A 19,848-nucleotide genomic window follows, 5' to 3' on the forward strand; every position below is an offset into this window, starting at 1 on the left:
TGCATTTTATTATTTCCAATCAAAAAAGGCTGCATGTCTTAGAAAGCAAAACTACATCTAGCAAACAGCTAAAATGGAAAAAAAATTAGATGACAACTGCCAGCTGCCCTTATAAGTGGTAACAGAGCTATAGGAGAGTTGTCAGGTCCCTAAAAGCCATTCAGCAGTGCAAGCCAGATGATACACTGGAGCCAGTAGCTCCTATTTCGAAATGAAAAAGACAACAGATGGTTGTTCAGTAAGGAGGTGTTTTGGAAAGTCAGTCAAACCAGGTAAAGTGTTGACTGACTTTGCCAATTTATTTACCTTTTTATTTTGTTCATCTATATCCTGGTTTTACTCCCCCTTCAAGTAGAATTTTACATGTAAACTGATGTAGAGACAATATCAGAGAGAGAAATAAAATCCTACTGTTTTCTTTCCACATTTTTAAGGGTTGCTCAATTTTCATAAATACAAACTCAAAACCATGACTGGTTCAAAAGCAGTCAAATGTGGTAATTTAAAGCATTCAGTACTTGAATTATCAGGGAGAAGACGTAAGACATTTTTACTGACTGCTTTTAACACTGGAATAGAACAGCCACATCACAGACAAGAGCCTAAGGTACCCAGCACCCTCCCTTGGTGGCAGCCTTGGTAACTACTGTGAGCAGTCAGCCTGCCCTGCACTACCCTGTGCAGCCCTGGAGTGTGCAGACATTACACTGCCTTATCTGTGATGTCAATTGCATTGTTTTCAGACCATTCTGCTGCACGAGTGGCAGCAGAGCCAGCCAGTAGTCGGGATATTGTGTAGTGCTTAAGTCTGAGCCTGAAACACCCAAAATGATTTGAAGTTCTGCTAACTCAGGATTGTACTTAAGCATAACTCAGCCTTCCTTTGCCCATCTTTAATCTGTAACTTACAAGTTTAGTTTTTACTCTTTGCTTTTTTTTTTTTTTTTTAGGACAAGAAAGGGTAAAATAAAATTGGACACTGTCCTAAACTATCTCCAGGCACCAAGCCCATATCAGCAGGGGAATGCTGCGATCTCCTATGGCTGCCAAAACATTTGTGTGGAATTTAAGAAATTTGTTTTGATCTTCAGACACATAATTGTGTAGCAGTCTTGCTGAACAGTCAATAGCGGAAAGAAATGAATAAAAGGGTGATAGAAAGGCTTAACAAGGCTCTCCTCCTTTGAATCCCTTCTGTTCTTGCAAAATAGATGAGTAAGTAAGACTAAATTAGACCCTGTTAATTAGTGACAATAGCCTTATTCCGGTATCTGATGCCAATTTAGTCAGTATTTCTGCTAGTACCAAATTTGGTCGTTATGTCAGCAGTTTCCCAACACTTGCTGCCTGCACTTGGGGATTTATGCCCAACAATGGCAGGGTGGCATTTAAAGCATTCTGTATCCAAGGAGGTGTCAGCCTCACATGCTGCCTCCTTGGAGCAGGGATGAGGTCCCATACTCATGGCTGACACTTCAGTTACCTGCTACACAAATGGGAAACTCTGAAGGTCTTTGCAAGAGAATCAGCTTCTTTCAAGAATGCCTTGTAGGACCTTTGCCTCATGCTGCAAAGCAACACAAATGACAAATAATTCAGAGAACTGAACACGGGAACTGTAGAATTGAAGACAAATTGAGAGAACCCACACAGACCACTGTCTTATAAATTGCTTCAGTAGCAAAGTACAGATTTTATATACAATGAGATGAAGCTGTACACAAAGCCCCCTTCTCAAGTTTCTTACCTCATTTGTTACTTTAATTTGCAAGCATGGATACTTTCATAGTTTCTTGCTTCCAGGAATATCTCAACTTCAATCATAACCAAAAGCAGTAATGAATCATCTCTGCCAATAAATTAGCAGAGGCTTCTTTGCATTTTGAGATCAAATTCCCAAAGTCTGCTGTTTATCCCTGAATTGCCCACTTGTATTTCTTGCACTTTCTCCTAGACAGTAGAAATAATACATTCAGAAAGGGATTCTGAACAATTTAATAATTTTATTTACCATTTTATCATAACACACCCTAAGCATCACCAATGCCAGTCAAGATTGTAGTCCACTTACATTAGTTTTCACCAAAAATACTTTTTTGTCAGATTGTTCACAGGCAAGAAGTATTAATTTATTCCTGGGAAAGGCATTTCAACATGTGTCACTATTCTAGGCATCAAAAACATCTATTTATGCTCCTCTGAAATCAACAACATGTCATCAATGTGAAATAACTATAGGGATGTAAATTTTTAAACTATTTCATTATCATTAATCGTGTAACATCATTTAAAAAATAGTCTTTGCACTGTGATTCCTTCTGTTTCTTTCTTTCCAGACACCTCCCCTCAGCTTTCATGTCAAGCTTTCAGAATTTTAAATTGTTTAATATAGTCTTTGAACTGAGGTCAGGAAGAGGTGAGTTGGAGGCAGTATCTCAATGGGTTACTATATGCTTGTCTAAATGCAATGTATGGTCATCTTTAAAGGAGTGCTAAGCTGGAATTGAAGACAGTTTGCCAGACAGAAAATTCGTAACATCTCATGATGCAAGTTGTTCTTTCTGACTGCTACACAGAGACCATTTAAGTAGATCAGTACACTGTTTTTCTTAGAGTACCTTTAGATTTTTTAAATTAATTTGTGTATATTAAAAAATTACAACCACACAAGTTCTTTCATTCACAGAGATGTTTATTTTTGTCTTCAATGTTTGTAGGGAATACGATTTCACTACAAAAGTGTCTCAGAGAAACTCCATTCAAAGTCTAGGCTTAAGAATGAAGGGAAAATATACTTTCAGCTGTACCAGTCCTGAGCAAAGTTTTAAAAAAAAAATTAAATAAAAAAATCCACTAGAGATAGGAAGCAGCACCAATTATACCAGAGGGCCTCTTACTGACATCTGCTCATGCTTTCTTTTCTGCTTGAGAATTGGTAAAAACTTAGGTAGGAAAAATTACTTTATTAGAATGTGGACATAAGATTCACAGTCCCAATCTCTCACCAAATACTACCCTTTTTTAAATAGTTAGAGTCCAGGGCCTCAGTTTTACTTTCCATTAAGTAGTCAGGACTGCTAACAGCAAGACTGTTGCCCCCATGGTGTAACATTTTCTCTTACTCAAAATGGTAAATAAATATTTATTTAATATACTTCTTTTAATAAATATTTATTTCCTATCAATATCAAGTTCCTGAAAAGTTACATTGTTCTTAGAAGTATACTACCTGTAGCAGTTATAAAACTTCTGATAACATCAGGTCTCAAAACAATTCAAGTGGCTTACAATCTGTCTCTTGTTGTTCCAGTGAAAGGATTTCAAGCCATTGGTAACACTCGGTACTCAATAGTTGGTTTATCCAGGACATTCAGATTCAATCTGACAAAGTAAATACTTCTAAGAGTCAGAACAGAAAAGGCACTTACTCATTTCGGGGAAGACACCTGGCAAGTAAGATTTTTATTTTCAAAATAACAAGCCCTTTTTCTAATAATAAAACCCTTAAAAAACTAGTTGGATAAACATAATCCCTATGAACAAAACCAACTTAGGTACCCCTTTCCAAGAAAGGTAATACTATCCTTGACTGAGAAACTGAGAAATGTGAAAGCATCCAAAAATACTCACAAGTTTTATTCACTTCCATGATATTCTAGTAGACCATCACAATTGGCTAGAAGAAAAAGTCTCCTCCAAAGAATGGATGTTTTACAAATTGAAAGCCTCAAAAATTTCTGGACTGTTTTTTATTAGGTACTTGTATCAGCAATAAAATGTAAGATTCTAATATGTATAATCAGGAACATCACCTTGGTTACAATCAACAACCTGTGACTTCAACTAGAGTAGTAAATCTCTTATCAAACTTCCTTGCAATTGAATCATTGCCTCAGTGATGCTCTATGTAAGGCACTTAGAAAACTTGAAGAGCATCTGACAGTACTGTTGGTAGTTTTGATTTGTTTTTGAGGATGCTCTAACAACACTTCAAGATTAGCAGGTTAAGGTGTGGAATAATCACTGAAAACAGCCATATGAATTACTGGCCACAAAACTCTTCAGAAGCCACATCCATTCTAGTCTAGGTATTTATCACCCTTGCAACATAAAGCTATCCTTTTCTTAGCAGTCCAGGAATTAGACCCTTTAAAATTGTGTAGTAGCTAATTGTATGAGAGGAATTAATTTTGTTCCTAACTCTTTCATTAAAACTTCCGCCCTTTCAATAAATAACTTGTATGCAAGAGTGAAATATTAATGGTATTTACTATTTAATTCACAAAACCCTACATCATTAGGCCAAATGTCACTCAACCAACAGCCATCAAGAATTAGAAAGCACGACACACCTCTAAGAAGCGTGTGTTGCCTACTTCCAATACACAGAGAAGGGAACATCAAACAGACAAAAAAGACAAGCCATTATATGGCTCTCCTAGGGACTATTCTGAAAATACATTTTCTTTGTTCTTCCTTCCCCCCTCCTTATTACTCTTTTTATTGGACTGAGGGTTTTTGAAGGTGTTTGACATTTTAGAAACAGAAGCTTTCCACTTGGAATTTCTGTAGGAAAGCAGAGAAAGCATTCAGTATCTGTGCATGCTCCTCAGATCTCCTTCTCCAGTGGGGACTAAAAGCATTTTCTTGGCAACATGTGCCTCCATCAGCTGGAGAGAATTTTGCTTATTTTGCCACATTTGGAAGCCTCCCAGCATAGAATAATACCATCTACAGAAATTTGCAGATAATTGGCATCCCAGAATCCCAGGTATTTCAGACAGAGTGCTTGAATGGTACAGGATCAGTATAACTAAGTTTGCTCAGCAAGAATCTGTTCAGGTAGTCCATTATATAGAAACAAAGACAACAGTGATAAAATTATTAATGACCTCTAAGCTCCCACATACGATTATTCTGAATGACCATGTTGATCTTAAAGAATCCAAAATATAGTTGAAGAACTGGGAACAGCAATAAAATTCTCCACTTAAAAAAGCAGGCATAATAAATTACTTCAAACTCACTGCATCCACTTATATTACAGATCAACTTAAGAGAAACAAAAGAAAAGGGAGAAGAAGGAATCAGGAATCAGAATGTGTTTCCTTCAGAGGTGAGAGTAATGATAATACATGTTACATGAAGATATTTCCCTTGCCTAGATTAATTCATAGCTGAAGGCTGTTACAGAGAAAGATGATCAGTCAGAAGCCAGATTTTCCTGCTCAGAGATCTGTGCCATCAGGAACTGGGCTTCACATTGAAGCATTTTTATTTATTCTGTGCAAAGAGTCAGCTTGAAATAGATCATTTACGGATGGCAGTTATATATTAGATGAATCTAAATGGCAAATTAGATCTCTGTGTTCCCAAAGTGGGTATTCAGAAAGTAGAATTGGCCTGACCCCTCACTTGTCTTAACAGATGCAAAGTGATTGAACAACTCCATCCTTCTTTAGTGACAAATACCTTGGACTATCTTTGAACCAAACAGAATTTGAAGTTTGTAGAATCCAGTGATTTTGGGAAGAGGGTAAAGAGCCACATTTCATTTGCCTAGGTTACATTTATTTCCTTTTTCTGCATCCTTTTTATTCTTCATACAGAAGAGGAAAATTACATGCACTTGGTTTGCAGGTTATCAAAAAATACATTAAGTCTCTTTTCCTCAGCTATCTTCTCAATAACTCTACTGTAAATTAGACCTCCATTGGTCTACAGCTACATGTCTTAAAAGCTTGAGGAAGCACGCTCACTTTGCTTTGACCAAGACTAGTATTTACACACAGATGTGCTGGTTTTGGCTGGGATAGTTAATTTTCTTCATAGTAACTGGCATGGGGCTGTGTTTTAGATTTGTGCTGGAAACAGTGTTGATAACACAGAGATAGTTCAACTGTTGCTGAGCAGAGGTTACACAGAGTCAAGGCCTTTTCTGCTTCTCCTACTGTCCCACCAGTGAGGCAGCAGGAGGTGCACAAGGAATTGTGAGGGGATACCTGACCCCAAGTGACCAAAGGGTTTGTGCTCAGCATACAGAGCTGGGGGAAGGAGAAGGATGAGGGAGATGTTTGGAGGGATGGTGTCTGCTCCACTCACTGTTACCTGTGATGGAGCTCTGCTTTCCTGGAGATTGCTGAACACCTGCCTGTCCATGGGAAGTGTGAATGAACTTTGCTTGTATGTGCAGCTTTTGCTTTACCTGTTAAATTGTCTTTATCCCAACCTGTAAGTTTTCTAACTCTTACTCTTCGAATTCTCTCCCCCACTGCACGGAGGGAAAATGCACAAAGGGCTGTATGGTTCTTACTTGCCAGCTGGGGTTCAACCATGACAGAAAACAGTGTAATCAAAGACTACACTTTTCCAGGTGGCCTAGATCCTGAAAACACAGTCCTGCTCAAACAGTCCTCCATCTGTCAAGATATGCCATACTTTCTACAAAACAATTACCATTTTGGAACTACTTTTTAGAATCTTGTTACTGAACAATATTTTTTCTGGTGGTAATTTTCTTTTTAAACATATGGGACAAGGAGCGATTAGATAAGGTTACAATTTTGTCTTTTACAAAACCCCAAATGGGACACCAATCTCTTGTAATTATTCTTAGTAATAATCATCAAGAGCTATGGAATATGCTTTTGCCCTTCATCTTCTTAAAAGTACACCTAAACGTCCTGTGCTCATTAAACTGTCTGCTCTTGAAATCTGTCATCAGCAGACAGAGCAAGTTCATTCTGATTACTTTTATCTGTCTCTCATAATAAAAGGGGCAAGATTAGGATTGAATACATCAGAGTGATTCAATGGTGGTTTGTTTTTATTAATTTTTACCAACACTGTTAAATAGAGGCTATAATCAGCTCCTGCATTACCAAGACTCTAGAATCTGAAACTAATTTGTTTTTTCACTGCATTTTCTTTCACTGTTTGAATCTAATGGTACAGCTTAGGCAGGGGGACACACCTGGACTCCTGGGCCTTGTTCACAGACATATCACTATCTTTTGGCATAACGTCTTAGCAAAGTCACGTAAACATCACTTGCTGTTGGATAATAGTATTTTCCAGCAAGCATGCAGTTTTCCACTGCTGTTGTACCATTTATTCCATTCTAGATAGGAAGTTACAAAATTTCTATAGACCACTGGTAATTAACTTATGAAGTACTTTTCCAAGTTTAATTAGAGGTAAAATCCTATTAATTCTTGTTAAAACATGGGTTCTTTAGATGCCAAGCTAAGCTCAATATCTGTTGTCTTACACAAATCTTCTAAGTCTCTTTTAACAATTTCTCCTCCTTTTAAAACTTTGACAGCACAAAAGAAAGCTATCTGAGTTTCTACAGTTTGATTGTACAGTTTTTGCTAGTTTGAAGTTACAACCTTTTAAATTGAGACTGCTCTAACATAAGCTGGGGCATAATTTCACGTTAGGAAAACCTCTGAAAGCTCAAACTGTGTTTCCAGCACAGCCAAATCTTAACATTGAGATAGAAGTACGCATTTTCAAAATGCCATATTTGACTGACTGTTCCACTAGTCAAAACCAGCATTAACTTTTTATCTTATCTGTCTTATTCCTGAGTAAGCACAGGCTAAATTTACTACAAGTATAGCACTTGCTGTTGCCTTTGGAGAAATTAAATGTAAATGCCTTTCTATTTCCCTATGGTTTCTGATTTTGAATGAAGTATACCCAGACCCGCTAATAGGGAGAAGAGCCAAATAAAGGCATGTCACAGAAAAAAAAACACCAAACAGATACAATTAAAGAACCCTGGATAAGAAGTACACAATACACAGTTGCATACCAAATCAATTCTGTTAATAAAGTAAAATCAATCAGCAAAACATAGGAAACTGTCAGGTTTTTGAGACAGAAGAGGAAAAAAGTAAAGAATTTAAGATGCAAGATGTTAGGTTTAGAAGACCTACCTAAACAGTACCATGAACCAATAGAACAAATTCTAGCAAGTACTGTCTCGCATGGCTACTTGAAAATGTGCTATTTATAACATTTAAAAAATGTAAAGTGCACAAATTATAAAATCAAACCTTTTTTGAGATTTTACAATCTATGCCCCAAAACATAAAATATCTAGATAAACACATAATAGGTTAAAACTTCAGTCATAGTCTTAATTATTGACTCTTAATATCAAGAACCCTAAATTTTTAAATGCAATTTATTTATTACTACCTTCTTTGTTGGAATCACGATTTTATATGGTATAATTCAGCCTGCTACTGAGTAGAAGAATTTTTGTTTACCTCCAATATGTAGATTTAAATTTATGAAAAAAAGAGATCAGTCAACTGTATATCTGTTATTTTTCTTATACCACCTATAATTAATAGCAAAATTAGGAAGCTAAGAAACTGAATTACTGTACACTTTATCAATGAACTATTTATACTTAATTTTCTCCCATTTTTCCCCCCTTTTCCTTTCTGAAACCAGACAATCAATCAGCACATAAAGGAACTCATTTACATGGAACACTATCACACTTGTCTTTGTGGGGCCACCATTTCATGAACATCCCAGGATGTATGGCTGTTAAAGACTGGTGCATATATAGATTTAACAAATAACAGTTCTTATGCAGAGAGCAATCACAGAGAAAAATACCTAATCAGAACACATTACAACATTAAATTTTCACTTTTTATAAATGGAGTAAAGATGCTTTTAAATATATTTACAGTTAGAAAAAAGTACTTAGGATTACTACAAGTCAAAATTATTTAGAAATTATGGAAGTGAAGTTCATTTAAATTATATTATGAACAGAGTAAAATGCAGTATTTTGCTTAGAATTTGTCTACTCTGCTGTCAGTATTGTCATATACCTGTAATCACCAACAGGCAAAAACTTAACTTTGCTTAATGCTAAAACAAGCATCATTGCAATGAAACTCTGGCAACCTAACAGTTCAGTTAAAACCACCACAGCTTTTAAATCCTAGCTGACTTCTGTAGCACCTGTAGTAGAAATTGCTCTTCAATGTCTTGTTCCATAAAGAACAGAGAGACTTTTTGCATTCTTTTTGGTAACCATACTTGTATCATATTTTGAGATTCTTCTCTAGAGACAGTTGAATCATAGTAAAATCCACTCCATCCTTCCTTTCAAACCAAATGGCTACTTAATTCTGAAGATAGTATTTTTGTTGGCAGTGCTAGGTGGTTTATTCACATACACTTAAATAAAAATACATTTCCCATTTACTGACTTACTGGTAATAGATTATTACTTCTTTGCAAGGAATTCTGAAATGTGTTAGCATTCATTACACTTCAAATTAGAAACACATTTCATAAAACTTCTTGCAATGAGATTTACTACCCTTTAACTGCTTAAACAGTTTCAGCTCTTTTGTAATCCATTACATCAGTATATTCTGCAAGTAATCCCATCTAAAAATAAAATATTAAAAACATAAAGTTGAGAAGCATGTATTTTTCTTTTAAAAACTAGTGTATGTTATTCTGAACACTAGCCCGGCCCCAAAAACATGTAAGAACCTTAAAAAGCATTGTTTTACAGATACTAAATTTGGCCAGGTAACAGCAATGAACAGACATCCTACTTAGTAAGATAAAGCAGAATACATAATAAACAAGTCAGTAGTTATCCATCTGAAATAGTCTATAATTAACATTTGATGTCTAAAAAGTTTAAACAGCAACACCAAGGAATGAGGTATGTATGTTCTCAGATATCACATCAGACTCCCATTTTATGCAACTAACTGTATTTCACAACTAGCATCTTACAAAATAGAACAGTACCATTGTGCCTGTAGAAGTACTGCATTAAAAACAGAAAAATACATTACTACAAGAAACCACCAAACATCACAATTGTCAGGGGCTACAAAAATCCATTGTTTTAAGCTGTTCAGAAGACATATCATATGTGGGAAATAATTTGGGGCTGGATTCACTACCAAGAAGGTCCATCCAACTTTCACATAGGCTTAAAAATATACCTACTTTGAATGAAAAAGAAAAGGCTCATGGGAGTGTAAGTGCCCTACACCACTAAAAGGAGCTAAATGGACTTCTGTACTGAACCAGAATACATAATTTAAAATCTACACATTAATTGTATGTATGTATCAAAACACTTATTGGTTGTAAACAAAAATGCAAAATCTGTATTCACAAAAATATTTTATTGGTAATTTTACATAATACCAGATGGTATTGTAAATAGTTTTGCTCTTTATCACTATATTGCTAAGTGCGTAAATGTTGACAGCTTATGCCATAAAGTAGGATACTGAGTCTTTTTCAAATGATTTATGACATAATATATTCTAATAGGCCAATTCAATATAAAAGAAATTGATTCAAGAACAAAAAAAAAATTATTTCCTTATTCTTGTGCAACATCTGATATTCCTGTACTGAAATGATAAGCGACTATGTGACACTAGAAAAATCTGGGGCAAGGAAACAGCAGAAGTGAGAACTGCGGTTCTGTTCTTTTTAAAGCTTTTCCAAACTTTCATATTTCCAAATAGTTTTTGCCAAATGCATCACCATCTGAGGTTCAGTATTTGTTACACAACACAAAATACCAGTGTACAGCGACAATGCAGTACTTTACCTGAATTGCAAGGTTAACTAATCAATGATTAGAATGTGTTTTCTATTTTGCTTGTAAACATTACAATAAGTGTTTTAAGTGTCAAAAAATATTGGTAAAACCATCAACATAATTCAGTAACAGTAATCTAGTAAAATGTGTCAAACATTGGCAAAATTCCATACAAATGTTTTCTTTAATAACATTTTTCCTATTTAACCACACCAAGTACCAGCAGGTGTTTTTAAGAAGATAATTATTATGAAAATTCTGTTGCAGCAATAATTGATTAAGTTGATCTTTGACTTGCATACATATAACTATGTTTCACAATTCTCAAATAATACATATTTAGGCAGCTTGAACTATGTTATAAAAATTTAAATTCAGTACATGCCAATAGTAGAGGCTCCAAGAGTTGTGTTAGAATTCACTAAACTAAAAGTGAAAATGGGCATACCAATAACACTGCATAATGAACATTCAAACCACATTTTCATGGCACCCTTACACATGTAGATTAAAAAGTTGGTCTGAAGATGCTTCATAAGCATTTGTAGATAGCATTTAAATTCCTATAGATTCATAGAATAAGCTGAGTTGGAAGGGACCCAAAAGGATCATTGAGGTCAAATTCTGGCCCTGCACAAGACAGCCCCAAGAGTCACACCATGTGCCTGACAGCATTGTCCAAATACTTGAACTCTGTCAGGCTGGTGCTGTGACCACTTCCCTGGGGAGCCTGTTCCAGTGCCCAGCCACCCTCTGGGTGAGAAACCTTTTGTGGTATCTAACCTAAACCTCCCCTGACTCAGCTTCATGCTGTTATTGTTTCTACCACTGCACTTTTTTCTTTTTTTTGAATTGCATTATGTTCCAGTCAACATATCAATTATGCATGACTAATCTGTCATGAAAATGTGGTAACAGGTGACAGAACTTATGTATTTGCATGTTTTGAAGAGACTGAAGAAACTGGAAGAAATAAACTTTAATGAGATTCCCCGTTCAGTGATGATGCTTCTCCTCTGGGTGAAGATGACCTGGACATTCCCCTCTCTGTGTTGTCAGAGCTAGAACCACTCTGACTATGTTGATCTGCAGAAGCAGCACTGGAAGCAGGTGGTGACTTAGTTTTCTCCTTAAAGTCTGTAATAATGACTGTCAGATCTCCAACTGTAACTTCCAAATGTTGAGCACTACTTCGATCCACATTTTTCAACCTTGGCCTAAATAAAGCAAATAATCATATTAAAAGCACACACACCATCTTATTATCTTGTCTCCCTCTTACTTTTCAGGAGCTCTGGAGAACAAATGCATATATAAGACTTCTTTTTGCAACACGTAATATGTAGGAAAACAATGTACCAGAAGTATTAATGGGGGAGTGTTTCCTAGTATGTTTTACATTGAAATAGTTGAATATAACACATTACCATCGCCTAAAACTATTTAGAAGTTGATATTTTGAATAATGTCACTGTGCAGCAATGTCTATGTGCTGCATATGTGAAGGTTATCACTTTTAAAACCCACAACTTTCTTTATTTTGACTACACAAAGTTATGAATTTGATCCAGGGAAACATCCATCTCTGCAGCAGCCTGAAGCAACAATTCTAAATAGAAAATTATACTCAGTAATGAAGATGTTGGTGTCTGTCTTTTGAATTCAACAGCATAGACAGTGTTAACTTGCAGCAGGTGTTACCTCATTTCAAAACCTCACTAGGACCACTAGTAAACTATTTGAATTGGACTTTGTGTTCACAGTAGAACTCTGGTATTCCTGGCATGGGCTCATTCTGTCAACACTGTATGTAACATTCATCTCTGCATAATTTAAAGCATAATTTAAAGATGAATGAAGTCTCTTCATTCAATCTTTCAATTGTTTGATTTTTCCCAACAAAAAGAACTAAAGAGTATTTTGACTTATATTTTGCAATCATATTTTTGCTACTGACATGCATAAAGTACTTTCAATTTAGTCCTTTCCCACAATCACCATGAAAAACTGGTACCAGAAAGCTGAATTCATACAAGCAGTTATGAACAGCACAGTTTGTGCATTTAACTGACTCCACAGCTAGCACTGGCTCAAGCTGCAATAAAATAAGGACATCACGTTTGCAGATGTGATAACAGCAAAGCTCTAACCTTTACCCTATCATCAACTTTGAAGCAGAATTGTTCCAATTCACTTCAGCTGAAACAACTCGTGCCTTTTCTCCGCTAGGACTGAGATGGGCTTTGACATCATGCTCCCCTGAGGCTGAAGCAGCATGACTGAAGCATCTCAGAAAAAACTAAAAATCTGCTGATCTGCATCATGGGAATAGAGAGAAAAACTTCAGAATTATCACCTCGTGCAAGTGTTGTGTACCTGAAGCTTATTAATTATATTGAGTGTGCATGAAGATTTTTAGAATTGTTTCCAGCAGTAATATACACATTTTAAAGCAAAAAGTAAAGGAGATCAATTTCTCAAAGAATACTGAAGAAATCTGCCTAAAGTAATCAGGCATCAGGTACTATGATACCTAGTGAAATAATTCTTGGAAAAAATTAACTGTTTGAAGCATTAAAAAAAAATTCTTAATGCAATTCTGGTATTTTGGTCCAAGATTTTATTTTAGTTACTTTTCAAATTTCCTTACTCTTTCCCTATCTCACATTTTGCATTTTTACTGTATTATTGTAATTTACCCATTAATATTTCAATTTGTAATTTTTAATTGGCTTAACTAAAGCTCACTATGCTAACATCAAATGTTTCATAACTGAAGTACTTCAGCTGCATAAGGTAAGCTTGTAAATTTGAGTATTTAAAAAAGAAAAAAAAGGAAAGGAAACAACACTTCAATGTCCTTAATCCTAACCATGACTTTCCTAATGACTGCATGACTGCTCTCTACTGACTCTCAGTCCCTCCACTGCTCTGATCCTAATGATCCTATTTCAGGACAACAGAAGCATCTGCTACTTCTCTGTATAACTAATCCCAAAGGACATTTCTTGGCTGAGCTATTTTGGAGTGCTTCCAAAAAAAGAAAAAAATAAATCAATACTTCCTCCTATATTTGCTTAGACTACATGTCTTATACACTTCTCAGTTTTTTTTGACACAGCATTCTTGCCACAGTAACTTTACGCTTAGATTACAAAGAATTAGGGGTTAAACCTGCTGCTTTTGTTTTGCAGTTTGCACCCTCCTTCCTTACAGCAAGATCAAGGCTCTTACAACTGCTTGTCTGTACTGCAATATTTCATGTTTTCAGTTTAAGAGTCCTTCAGCATCCCAGATGTGGCAGAGATACTTCTATCACTAAGTAATACATATACCTTATCTTGTCACATTAATTTATATGGGCCCTAGTTCAGCCCTTCAAAGCTGAAGCATTTTACAAGGCTATCAATAATTAAGTTATTTTCCCTACTCATCTGCAGTCTGGTACTGGTTCTCTCTTGTTCCACTACTATTTTGCATGAAAACTAATCACTCCCATCCCCTCTTTTTTCCAAGAGATTGATATCATCAATTTGCCTATCAACAGTTTTGTATGCTATGAAAAATACTTCAATAAACCCTTAAAAGAATATCCTAAATAACTCTTAAATGAAAAATCTTTCTTTTTTTCTTTCTTTCTCTATTCAGCTGATCTCCATCTTCTGGCCACAACTACACACTGCAGGTCTTCTTCATATTTTATAGACAGCCTAAACCAATAAAAATGCCCACCAATATATAACCTGTTTGCCACAGCACTTATAAAGCAGTAAAATCAAAGAACATTTTCTTATTTTTGTTTGCAAATTACATTTTACCAATACTGCAAAAGTTTCTAAATTTTTTACCTGGTTTTCTTATGACTGTTCTTTTTGCTTGTTGCTTCCTTTTCACTTTTTTCCTTTTCTACTTTGTCTTTTTTCTCTTTCTTTGATTGTGTAGGGGGCACAAATTGCTGAGGAACCTGTTGTGCAACCAGCTGAGAGACAGGTCGAGGTTTCCTGTGTGCACATATATATAGACATGTATAATGCTTAGACTTTGCAAGTTTCAAACTATCTACACTTGAATTAACATTAACCATCGTTGTAAGAAGACATATTGTTCAAACGTATCTTGCTGTGAATACTTCATTAAGATAGCATATAAAATTTAAACCCATTACAGCCTTTTGTTTCACTTACTTGCCTTATCAACAAATGAGATTCCTTTTTTTGTTTTACAGGATTTAGAGACCATATTTGCAATGTGCCCTCTTCTTGCATCTGTCATATCCAGACAGAGCTCAGAGTGAGCTCCAAAAGACAATTCTTACAGAAGTTACTTTACCATCCACTCTCAGCCCCTTCAAATGCTGAAATGGTCTGGTTTGATTCTATTCCAATACAGAAGTAGACAATCCATATCACAAAAACAAAAAAGCTGACCTTTGAGGTATCAGAGCTAAAGCCATTGTTGGCCTTACAGAATAAAACTTAAGTGTTTTCAGCTCAATCAAATTTATTGGAGGCAATAATAAATCCAGTTGTGTATCATTTTTATCATATTGTACACTGCTAATTAATATTAGTAGGATATAGCTGTCAGAATACATATACTTTGGAAGCTGGCAAGAGAAACATAAGACCACATTCCATCAGTATACACAGTGCAGGTTTAATTTCCAAGTTTAATCCAAACTAAAAACCAGTGTGAGAAGAGCAATGGCAGGCAAAACAATGTCAACAGTTGATTATTTTTATATTTTCCAAAATATTATTTTGAAATAGATTAAATTTTTATTCTGTTTTGTACTGGAATACAATGAACCTAGTTTGAAATGAAACATTATATTCATTCCATTGCAAGTTTATTTACTTGTTCTACAGTTTTGTAACTAGGAAATTTCAAGTCATAGTATATAGAAAAGTTTCTGTTATTAAGACTTTGAAGATATAAATTTCTTCTCCAAAAGAATGCTTACCATGCCAAGCTCTGGGTTATAGTTAGTTGGATTGTGATGTTAGGTTTTTTTAAAATAGAAAAAGCACAAATTATATGCACTGTGATACTCTGAAAATACAAAACCATTATTAAAGCAACAGAAGCTATCAGCTCACACACATACTTATTTATCCCAACCCACAGGATCACACTACTGGCTCTTCTTGCTTGGGTGAAGAGTTGAGAAAAATAACAAATGCAGGAAATCAAGGCAGCTCCCATTAACAAGTTATATTTTCAGTAATGACTGCAATAGTTCAAGTTACAGAGTGAAAGCCAAATTACAAGAATTCATAAAGTGTGGGAAAGACAATTAATATAAATCAGCTGAGATTTCATGAGTCTTCACAGTAAGTTCTTAATGAATTAAAATAAATTAAAAGAAAGACTATGAATAAATGATCAACACGATAGAACTTAGGGATAAAAACTAGACTACCGCTTACCTGTGCATGAACTGAGCCTACACTGACTCACGGAGGGACAAAGAGCAGGAACAAATCCCTTTAGTGAAAACTACCCAGCTTATAGAACTAGGACCTTGCAAAGCACACACTGTATTGAGCCCACTGTGAACAACTCAAATGGACTCAATGGACTACAAAGGTGTAGGTTAACAGAGTACAAAAAAACATTTTTAAGCAAACTTGTTTCAGAATTTTGCCACAGTAAGAACCACCAAGGTGTAATTGATGCACGACCTTATAATTTCAGGTGGAAAACAGTTGTGATATATGAAGAAAACTGATGATCTGTCTTGAAGATTGCTCCAGGAGACAGGGATACAGTTTTTCATAACAGTCAAGTGACAATCCCATCATTGCTACACAGTGACCTGAATGATCGGACATGTTACTTATGAACTAAGACACTAGTGAACTTGACACACAATGAATTGTTTCCCAGGAGTGTGGACAACACCATGATTATGGAAACTTGTTAAAAAGGGGTAGAGAGCGGAAAAAAACAAATCTTAGCCAAGTAAGTTTTCAATTTTTAACAGTTTCAGTTCCTGAGGGCAAACTAAATAATTTCTATTAAAGTACAGCTGGGAAATTAAACTTCGTTCTAAGTCCTAGGCTTAGAACTTTTTTCCTAATAACATAAAACAAATGAGACTGAAAAAATAATCCTTTTAACGAGGAACAGAAGTCAGTAAAGACAAAAAAAAAAAAAAAAAAAAACCCACAGAAATCATATTTTGGAAGATGCACTAAAAATTAATCAAGAGGTTATATGTGGCTTTGCTATGACAAGATATTCCTTCCATTAAACGGTCATCTTTTTTGTTGTCAATTTTTTCTATAACTATCAGTTATATCTCTGTTCTAAATTTTATTATCTGCTTTCTCATGTCCCGATTTATTAAATGAGGCATTCAAGGTTGCTATATTAAAAACATTGAAAAAAATGTAATTCATCTCTCAACACTAGGAATGCCTTCCAAGTGCTCAATTTTTATCCCTAGGTACTCAAAAGGAACTAATGAACTGCAACCAAGCACTTCACAAGCCATGCAGGTGTCAGGAGATAACTCTACTACACTCATGAAGCTTGAACCTGATAGAATTGTTCCTGCTTAGTAGTAGCTGAATCATGTCATTCAAGCATGAATAAATTCACAGAGAAAAGGCTATTTCAGAGAAGATAAGAGAAACTATCCCTGTAACAGGGAATTGATTTTGACAATTTGCCAAAATGCAACATTTTAAATTATTCATTTTCAAAACCAGTTAAAGACTCCTTGTAATACGCTACTACAGATTAAGTAGATATGATGTTAACACCCCTTTTTGTTTATATTTATGGTAATTTGCTCTTTAAGAATATTCAAGAGTACCTGAGCTAACTGGTGTTTAGAAAGTAGCTCTATAATCTTCTGCATTAGGATTACAAGCATTTTTGCCTCTATCACTGGACCACTATTGGACCACCACAACTGAATAATCCAGAACTACAAGCAGAAATGTTCATAAAAACAATACCTATTATTTAACCAGCCCCTAAAAACTTTGTGCTTTTTACCTAGTAATTCCACTTTAGTCATTTGAAGAAGAACACTGAGAAAGGTATACACTATTACAGAAGAAAAGAGCTAGCAATTCTTTCCAGAGGTGAACTTTATGGTTTAAGCACTGTAGACATACCAAAAAACTGATTTACTGATCTTCCATGAGATCTCTAAACATCATATCTCTGAATATTACACCTTTCCTTCTCTACTACCTAGTTTTCCTTTTCAGACAGCGTTATCTTTCTTCGAAGTTGACTTCAGCCGTACATCTACCTTCATTTCTATTCCAAACTCATCCATTAGTTTTATTAATTATCTAATTCCAATGTTGTTTTCAAGGTCCTACTTGATAGGCACTTCATAGGCTCCTTTAAAAAATTAGGAAAACTAACATTTTTGGTCTTTAAATAGCCAACAGTCATTAAGACAAACATAAAAAGATAAATTTTCCGTCTTCCCTAAAATTGCCATAAATGCTCAAAAACAAGGAAGTCATCATTTTAACTCTAGTCTTCTTGCTGCAGGGTGTGACTACATTTTATCTTATCAGGTTTGACCTAGCTGCTGGTTTAGAAAGCATATTTATAGAGACTGCAGCAACTTGTCTTTGCTTTAGCACCTGTGTGCAGAAACTCATTCAGTACTGACATACTCGAAGAAAATATTTAATACTGCAAACGGTGGACTGGCTTTCATTGTCGACATTCTTTAAAAAAAAAAAAATCTTTACAGCACAGCAATTTACATGTGTAGAGATGAAAAATATTCAAGACCACATAATATCTGGAACTGTTTCCCTGAGTCATTTCCATGACCCAGAGCTCAACACAATACCTTCCTGCCCATAAATAATTTTGGATGTCTCACAGCAGTACATTCTTCCTTGATTTCCCTCACCTAGTATTCACCAATAACCTATGTTAATAGTATTTTGATCAATTTGATACAATGAATAACTTGGTCTCATTACAGCAAAGCAGATCCATTTTGAGAACCAAAATAAAAAATATCTATACAATATCGATGACCAACACATAAACCAGAGATACTGTAAACTCTCAGTTACCCGAGTTGTCCATCAAACAAGCAGACAATCAAACTGGCTTAATGCTGAAGCATCTTGGTGTTTAGCTGAATTTACTTTATATAGAGCACAATTACATTTGCACAGTGCTGCTTCTGCAGCCATCACAATCACAAGTCTGTAAAGCATTTAATGTCTTCTGCACCACCCAGAGGATAAGCTCCATTCCAATAGGCCTGAACTACTTATCTGTCAATCAGCTTTAGGGTTCATCTGCTACAGTCTGGAAACAAGGAGCATGATGGGGCCAACTGTGACAGTTTTTCCATGAACCAACCCCAAATCTACTACATCTCAAGAGAGTCCTGCATTAGCATGAGGCATTCCTGCATGTAAAGTTGGGAGCAGATTTGTCCATTTGGTGCCACATACCCTGAATGGCCAGAGCCACACAAGTGTGCCAAGCAGCACACAGTGCCACCAGGTGAGACTGCTGAAAGCACAGTGAAGAGACATCAACAGTCCAACAGAGCAGACAACACATTAACTTCGATTAAGTGGAAGCCATCCAGGACTTGAAGTGGTCCACATAGAACCAGTACCCATATCCGCCCAAATATGCACAGATCTCAGAACAAAACTTATACTTTTCTATACAGAAATCTAGATGCTATAATTAAATCTCAGTGCTTTTTCCAACCTGTTGAGGGAAGTGTATTGTCATTTATAATGTGCAGTTTAGAGGCTTCAGACATCCTGAAGAACGGGCAACTTACTCATTCCTGAAGCTCTGTGCCTTTGAGTATCTCCTGTTTTGTGTATTTTACTACTACAGAAATATTAAAATTAGTTTCCCAATTGAAACAAAATGGGTCTAGATTAAGGAAATGCTGTCACACCTCAGCATTCAACCAAGCTGAAAGATGTTCTTCAACAGATCCAGAGTATCAGTCAAGCAGAGCTTCCATTTTAATATGACCCTTTCCTTCTCTTTCCTCTTCTCAAGTCCAACCACCTCCTGGCTTCAATTCAGGCCAATGGCTCTTGTCAGAGCCTTATCCTGTCTCAAGTGGCAAATTATTTGTTTTCTAAAGCTAAGGACACACACAGTTTATCTAAAAATTTTAGAATACTGCATTAGGCCTGATACTTAAGTCTGCTGCTGGGCTCTGGTCAACTTACTAGCCAAACTTTTCCTCCAATGAATAG

The 19,848-nt window shown here is 35.6% G+C and overlaps 1 protein-coding gene across 1 annotated transcript in view; it reads right to left on the reverse strand.

The window, feature by feature from the left end:
• Window positions 1-2,671: 2,671 nt before the first annotated feature.
• The window catches only part of YAF2 (YY1 associated factor 2), a 31,334-nt gene continuing 14,157 nt past the window's right edge, over window positions 2,672-19,848 (reverse strand). The window contains exons 3-4 of the mRNA XM_014871141.2: window positions 14,467-14,619; window positions 2,672-11,835 (exon numbers count right to left, since the gene is read on the reverse strand). Coding sequence (XP_014726627.1) covers window positions 11,598-11,835; window positions 14,467-14,619 — 391 coding nt within the window. The 3' untranslated portion in view covers window positions 2,672-11,597. The remainder of the gene's footprint in view (window positions 11,836-14,466; window positions 14,620-19,848) is intronic.

This window comes from Sturnus vulgaris, chromosome 5, assembly GCF_052056855.1.
Source record: "Sturnus vulgaris isolate bStuVul1 chromosome 5, bStuVul1.hap1, whole genome shotgun sequence".
Taxonomy (NCBI): Eukaryota; Metazoa; Chordata; class Aves; order Passeriformes; family Sturnidae; genus Sturnus; species Sturnus vulgaris.